A 7,606-nucleotide genomic window follows, 5' to 3' on the forward strand; every position below is an offset into this window, starting at 1 on the left:
ACAAATGGAAAAAATATGGACAACACACATAAAATGGTTAAAATGTGCTTTTGATCATACATCAGGTTTTTGTAAACACCCTTTAAAGTCTCCTAGTGCGAGATGCTATGTACAGTTATATTTATCATGTATTCGTCAACCTCTCATTTTTTTTAATCGGCAGTTTTAACTCAATGAAGGTTCAAATTAATTTCTTTAGTGTGAGATACTGGTCACCACTGTGTCATAATTAATGGCAACCAGTTTACTATTGATTATCCTCTTTTTTTTACACCATATCCTACTAGTCTTTTGTGAGTTGGAATGTACATTGCTGTTAATGGTAAAGAAAATGAGCTTTAGTCTGTTCATGTGTAAATGGACAATTATTACTGAAAACCCCTAGCTATTTCAAAGGCAGGTATACTGTCTTTAAAACAACCTTTGCTAGATTTGCATTTAGTTTGAGTGCAGCTGTGTACATACGACAGCAAGTGCAATTGATCTCTTACATTGGCGGTCCAGTTATCCCTTTCAGAGGGAATGAGCTACATATGAATTCTTACCCTCTGGCAATGAATTGATTAATAGAGAAATAAAACCGTAAAAAAAATTTCAGCAGAGCATAGAAATATGAAATTTTCAGGATCAATGGTATTGCCAATTAGGAAAGAAATATGAAAGGTCAACTTAATTCTCTGCAAGCTCTGTTTATCGTTTGATCACTGGAGTTACACGTTTATTGGGAAGACATCCAAAGAGCCAATATATCCAGACACTGAAGAAAAAAAAAATACATCGTCAATACTCTTTCTTGAATCTGTCATCTCACGTCCAGTCTTTTGACATACCTTTTACTGATCCCATATCACTTAATTAAATGCTTAGAATACATTTCTATGTACATATAACTATGACAGCTTTTATTGCTATAATCTAATAAAAATAGATCACGGTCATTTTGATACAATTGTAAGTATAAAACTACAGAGGATTTACAATGACCTGTCATTCTCTAGTGAAATGTCTGACAGTTATAACTTATCTCTGTAGAGCACTTCAGGAAATATAGGAAGAAAACGAAACATAATTTGATGCATAATTTCCTTTGTCCCATAACTATGATAGCAGATATATTTATATTACCCTACAATAAATGTGTCATGCATGTTGACCCTTAGGCCTAAAAATACTATGGAATGTGTTTTTACGCATTATGCTGCCATTGTATCTGGTTTCAAAGGAGCATAGTGCAAAAATGAAAGGTTCCAATGAAGACCTAACTGTTAAAATGTAAAATGTTTTCACATTTAAAGATTTTTGTATTATCTTAATGGCTAAGGCTTTCCATACTTTCACAGTATTTGAGGAAACAAGTATCACACGTATGGGAAATACGTAAGATATGATGTAGGTTAAAATGTTAATTGAATAACAAAATGTTAAGATTTGGAAGTTGTAAAGTGCAAGTCGGTGTAACTTTAGATAGTTGTCAATGCATTTGGTCATAAAATCATACGGGCTGTTTCGTGTTGAACATGGTCCTAAGGTTCAAGGAGACCACTCTAGGGGAGTCATATGCTTTATGTCAGAAAGCTTTATATTGTGTTAACTCACTTGTCTGTGCAGTGACGTATAGAGGAGATACTACCTATCCTTTTTTAAAGTATCCATAGGTCCACAAGATATCATACTGTTACCCAAACCTCATTCTTCAGAATTTTTTCAGGCTTATTTTAAATATCTTGAAACTAACCATTCATTCAGTAACTCAGTTCAGACATTTTAACTCTTTAGGTGAGTTAAAACTACATACATCACTTTATATACAATTTATAAATACATTCTGGATTAAAATGAATGTGTAGTATTATGAGTCACTTAGTACTGTAAATTTTGCAATCAACTAATTAAATACCAAAATGTACCTCCCACACCATAAAAAGTACATGAAAATAGTATTAAAGTTTGTTAAATCTCTTCTTTGAGATTATAAAGTACCTCCACCATTCAAAAAATAAGCCTTCTTATCAAAATATGAAGGGAAACTAAATCTCTAGATCATCAGGTCGGGGCCTGCTGCTTGCATGGCTGCTTGCTCTGCTTGGTGGTCTATGGTCTAATATCGTTAGAGGCTGCATCTCATGTCCTGGTGCAACTTTCTTGGTATTTTGTTGCTCATCTGGGAAATCAAACTGCTGTGCATGAGTGTTTGAAATGGTGCTTCCAGCCTGGCCCATTCTGTTTTGTTCAGCACTGTAGTTAGCCCAGTTTTGTTCACTTGCTTGCTTATTATAATTACGGCACGAAGAAGGGTTTCTTTCTCCTGTAACAAGCTTGTATCCTGGTGGTGACATGGGAGCAGTTGGGGAGGAACAACTATTAAAATAGGCATATTTGGGTGAACCACAGTCCTTTCCAGTGCCCACGGGGTCGCTTGTTGGGGAGTAAGGGTCTTTCTTCCCCTTGATGCCATCCTTGATACTCTTGAAGGTAACATAAAATAGCTCAATGATATTTAAGCCCAAAGATACTACAGAAACTACTAACATAAACCAGATAAAAATGGTTTTCTCAGTGGGACGTGAGAGGAAGCAGTCGACCTTATGTGGGCAGGGATCTCTCTCACATGTATAGACAGCATTTAAGCTAAACCCATAGATGTACCATTGAATAAGAATGAAGCCCACTTCAAATGCTGATTTGAATAAAATGGTGATGATATAGGTACGAAGTAGGCCCCCACGCATTTTCACTTTGCCGTGCTCTTCAAGGCCGTATTTGAACTTCTTAAGTTCAATTTGTTTAATCTGCATGTCAACATTGCCTCCGTCATTCTGGACCATTTTAAGTTCTTCTTCTTTCCTGTTCAGTTTTTCTTCTTTACGCATTAAGTAAAAAACATGGGCCAAATAAAGTAGAGTTGGTGTAGAGACAAATATAATTTGAAGAACCCAGAAACGTACATGAGAGATTGGGAATGACTTGTCATAGCAAACATTTTCGCAACCTGGTTGCTGAGTGTTGCAGCGGAATGCTGACTGTTCATCTCCCCAAGCTGACTCCACAGCGGTTCCTAAGAGAAGGATCCGGAATATGAACAGAACAGATAACCAAACCTTCCCTCCTGCAGTGGAATAGGCCTGCACCTTGTCAAGGAGTCTTCCTAATGCACTCCAATCACCCATTCTTATAGTATTCTACCTAAAGTAACAAGAAATAAAAATTAATTTCATATATTGATAATTTTTATGTACATTCAAATGCAATCAACTCGTTATTTTTGAAAATACATAAATTTTTACCTGCTGTCAAATATCTCTATTTGCAATAGACACAACACCATAGTACATCAAAATACTATTATCAGTATCATGGATGTAAGGAACACCATCGTGTTTTTATTGGATATTACAACTTTGCTGCTGTTTTTCATATTCAGAAAACTAACTTAAGCTTTTAATTTGTTTACAATTTTTGTAAAAATTCAGAATTTTAAATTAGAGAAAACATCTAGTTTCTACTTACTTGCACAAGTAAATGTTATGTAGCATTTATTTTAATACTGTATAGTGTACCTAATGGAGTCAGGGAAAAGCTTCTCCAACATGGGCCACTGCATCCAGTTCAACTATATCTGGAAGGTTGAAGTCTGTGCAGGACATGGCACAGAATTCTCCACTAATTTGTCCTCCCTTGCAGTCTGCGTGCCACCTTCTGCTGGGAGCCAGGATATGATCCAAAAGAGGAAACGATAGTGAGACTGGTCTGTGTCAGCAGACCTCTACCTCGAGACTAGGGTGGCTGTTGAGGGAGCCTTAGCTTAGGGCAGCTGCTGGTTTTTTTTACTGTACATTAAAGCAAGCTATGTGAAAATGAGTATGGTATGTTTTATGGATCAGTTGTTACAGAGTTTGACACAAGATTAATCAGTCAGCTCACGACTCTCAAAGGTTTAATCAGAACCCTTATAAATTTGATTGAATTAATGAATTATACAGAGAATGCCATATGATTTCTGTCCTTTTTGTTGTCATACTTAAATAAGAGTTACAACCTCATTGTTGCCCGCAGACTTTGTTCTAACAAAAACAGTTCTTAAGTTCTGATAAGGCCTTTTCCTTTCTGACGCAACAGTTCATCTAGCAAGCTGGAGTGTCAATGTAACAAAATCCAGAAACTAGGGAAGTATTCATTGATAGTGCATTAAAATGGGTTACAATGCTTCTTTATTGTATACGTTCTGACTGATAAGTAAATAAGCAGAGTTTCTATAGACAATCAGGGGCTACAGAAGCAAACACAGTGATTGTCTGTCCCTAATTGCTTTTTAGTTGGTCTATAGACCGTAAGAAAATGTGCTACTTTTTTTTTTTACTTAGACGTCCCTTTGTATTCATCTAGTGTCAGCCGGCGCTACATCGCGTTTGAGTAAAAACACAAACTGCCCAGTTGAGTTAGTGAGAGCAAACTCCACAACTCAAATCTCACTGTTGTTGCTAATACTAGAAGCCTCTCATCAATGATCGTTTAGCAATCAATCAAAGTAAATCAGTGGTAGAGCAGTGTGTGAGCTACAATGATTTACTGCTAAAACAATAATAAAATAGGAACAAATAATATTTTTCTCCAAATCAAAAATGGGGTCTCTAATAACAAAGCTCCAAGTAATTCAGATTTACTCAGCATTACAATTGTGTACCACCTTCTGATTAACATGATGGCGAGCAATTAACGTATTCTTCTACAATGCAGACTGCCTACGGATACAATGCTACCCTCAAAAAGCCTTTATTTAAACCGAGCCAGCACCATCTCCATTTAAAACTGTGCTATTGTTCAAATTTGTCTGCTCCATGCCATTATGGCTCACACAAGAAAGTTGGCAATGTGGCCATTAAGTGTATATGGTATTCCTTCTTATCAATGTCTAATGTATACTCCTTAGCCCTAAAGCAGATCCAGGTGGGACAATGCTGATGAATGCATTCTACATTTACATAGAGATAATTAATTGCACAATTCATATCTGCAGCACAGTTTCTGTATTTTTTATTGTGAGCCCCCTTTAATAATTTTTTTGGGGGGGCAGGGATCATCGGTTACATTGGTATCATCGGTAAGAGTTACTAGGGTATGAACCCCTTTCAAATGGGGTTATTATGCTGGCTAAAGATTGCACTTCCTAATATCGCAATCAATTTAATGATTACCATCAATCAGATACACAGTATACATTTTACTTTATAATGGTCAGATACATTAATGAGAAATAGCAGGTATTTTCTTAAATCCAAAACACTTGACCTAATCACTGTGAAAGCCTGTCACCCTATAAAGAAGTCATCATTCAATAGAAACAAAAACTATATCTATTTTTCCCTAGAAAAGAATCCAAAATACTCTTCCTTGCCACGTGTGACACACACACATGATTACACAACTACCCTGCTTTTAGCAGTAAGACTCTAAACGTGGCCAAAATGTGTATATTATTTCAACATACAATTTTCTAAATGCAGATGTGACCTGGTTCACATCTGGAAAATACATTGCTTTAACCCCCCGTGAAGCGTAGCGTTAAAACAGCACATTACAATGAATTTATCAGTATTTTGGCACTCATGGAGGTATATGTATTTACTCAATGTAGACCCAGGTGTCAAAGCCAGTTAGCTTTTTATTTTTCAGCGGCAATATGTTTAGTACAGCTACGCTTTATGTAAAGCTTCTCATTTGAATATAACAAGAGAGCAGACACATTTAGTGATTTAAATGAATAATAAAAGCTACATAACCATAACACCAGTTATGTATAGCGACTGTAGTCCTTTTTTCTTTTTGTATATTATTAAGTAAGTGCATGATTGGGATTTTCTGATAAAACCTTGGCTGACTTAGAACAAGGAGGATTTAAGTCCATAAGAAAGCTGGTCGCTATATAAATCAAATGGTCCAAAATCTTTTTTCTTTGTTTATTTTCATTTGGTTCATTTTGTTTTCATTTTAGTTTTTTAAGGTTTATTTGGATTATAACCATTGTACAGAAACATCATCACTGGATGGGTAAGGGTGATGGGGACTGGAGCCCAATAGAATATTTTGCCCGAGACAATCATTCACCATGGTGTAATTTTTATTCTTTAACGCAATTAGGAAAAAAATAGACATTATTTGGTTTGTAAATATTCTAAGGCAATATCTAATGAAATACAGCAAAGGCACGGTATTTCGGTTGTTCAAAGCAGAGTGTGCTATCCAGATGTTCTAATGGCTGAGCTGAAGATAATGATGACTCTACTTTTCAGAGTATGAATTTTAAACAGATGTGCAACAAGGAGCCTTTCCTCTCATAAGTATGAAGACTAATAATTTGCTCAATCACATCTAATGCAAATTAAGCCAGACCTTACTTAATAAAATGACTACAACTTACTCAGCAAGATTACCAACAATTAGTCTAAACACAAAAGTATGAAATTCCAAGTCATGCAAAGTCTAATGCAAGCCAGCTAGAAACCTGTGGAGTTGGTGTCAAATTTCCTGCCTGCGAACCACAGAAGAACAGAATGCTAAGTAAGAGGTTTCATTCCATAATTCCGATGTGGCAAATTTATCATATGTTTTATTATTTCGCAAGTTGTTTAAAGCTGTAAATTTCCAATTCAAATACATGTAGTTTAGTAACACTCACAGTTGTGTAATATCGTAATGGAATAAAGCTGGTGACACAGGACCCATGTCAGGTTTTCCTGTGGGCGTCTTGTCATCTCAATGATGCCATTTGCCAGTATTTTGGGTAAAAATTCACAGTACTTATATATATATATATATAAACTAAATATGTTAAGAACAGGGATATCAATAAATAGGCCCCAAGCCACTGAAAAACAACAACTCTTAGGATGCTCAGCTAGCCAACATATTAGCTGATGCTCAATGGAAGAACACATGTTGCAGACCATTATAAATAGCTAACTTAATAGACGTGGCACCAATAGCCTCCATCTCCAATACAGAATAAATGATACATGCCTTAAAATATCCCCATTCAATTTACTGCAGTCTATAACAATATTAATAAAAAGGGTAGATACAAAAGCTGACACAACACTATGGAAACAACACACAATAGGGCTAACACAGGGCAGGCTCACGGGCTAAGAGAACCTCCTATTTTTCATTTGTATGCCCTTTGGTGGAATTATTGGGACCTTCTGAGGGTCTGTCATTCTTCTGTTCTATAAAGTTTTTTAAGCACCCTCATCATTCGTCATTTCCCACATCCACAGGCAGATTATAAATACTACTTTATATATATAGCAGATTTTAAGTACTACTTTATATACATATATAAACATATGTATGTGTGTAAATATATGTGTATATATACACATTCACAGTATTGGGACATTGTCTCTGAACGAATGGGACAGCTGGCAGGTATTAGTGCCTTATGGGCCATGCGCACTCATGCAATACAAGAATTTTTGTATTGTTATTTACTACGGACACTTTGTGACTCTCTAGGATTACATTTGTATTCTTAGAGATGCTAACCTAAGATGCCAAGGATATCAGGACTGTGTATTTTCTGATCTGTAGCACTGGTTAATACTAGCATACC

General features: G+C 35.9%; 1 protein-coding gene across 1 annotated transcript; it reads right to left on the bottom strand.

Moving 5' to 3' along the window:
* Positions 1 to 2,027: 2,027 nt before the first annotated feature.
* LOC149288040 (gap junction alpha-1 protein) lies at positions 2,028 to 3,167 on the bottom strand. The gene has a single exon (XM_089492143.1). The coding sequence runs from the start codon at positions 3,165 to 3,167 to the stop codon at positions 2,028 to 2,030; it is 1,140 nt and encodes a 379-aa protein (XP_089348269.1).
* Positions 3,168 to 7,606: the final 4,439 nt, after the last annotated feature.

The sequence above is a fragment of the Sceloporus occidentalis genome, unplaced genomic scaffold (genome assembly GCF_023333645.1).
Source record: "Sceloporus occidentalis isolate IW3139 unplaced genomic scaffold, rSceOcc1.0.p SCAF_54, whole genome shotgun sequence".
Lineage (NCBI taxonomy): Eukaryota > Metazoa > Chordata > Lepidosauria > Squamata > Phrynosomatidae > Sceloporus > Sceloporus occidentalis.

Excerpts from the sequence above, each read along its gene's own strand:
- LOC149288040 (XM_089492143.1), bottom strand. The coding sequence starts at position 3,167 with ATGGGTGATTGGAGTGCATTAGGAAGACTCCTTGACAAGGTGCAGGCC.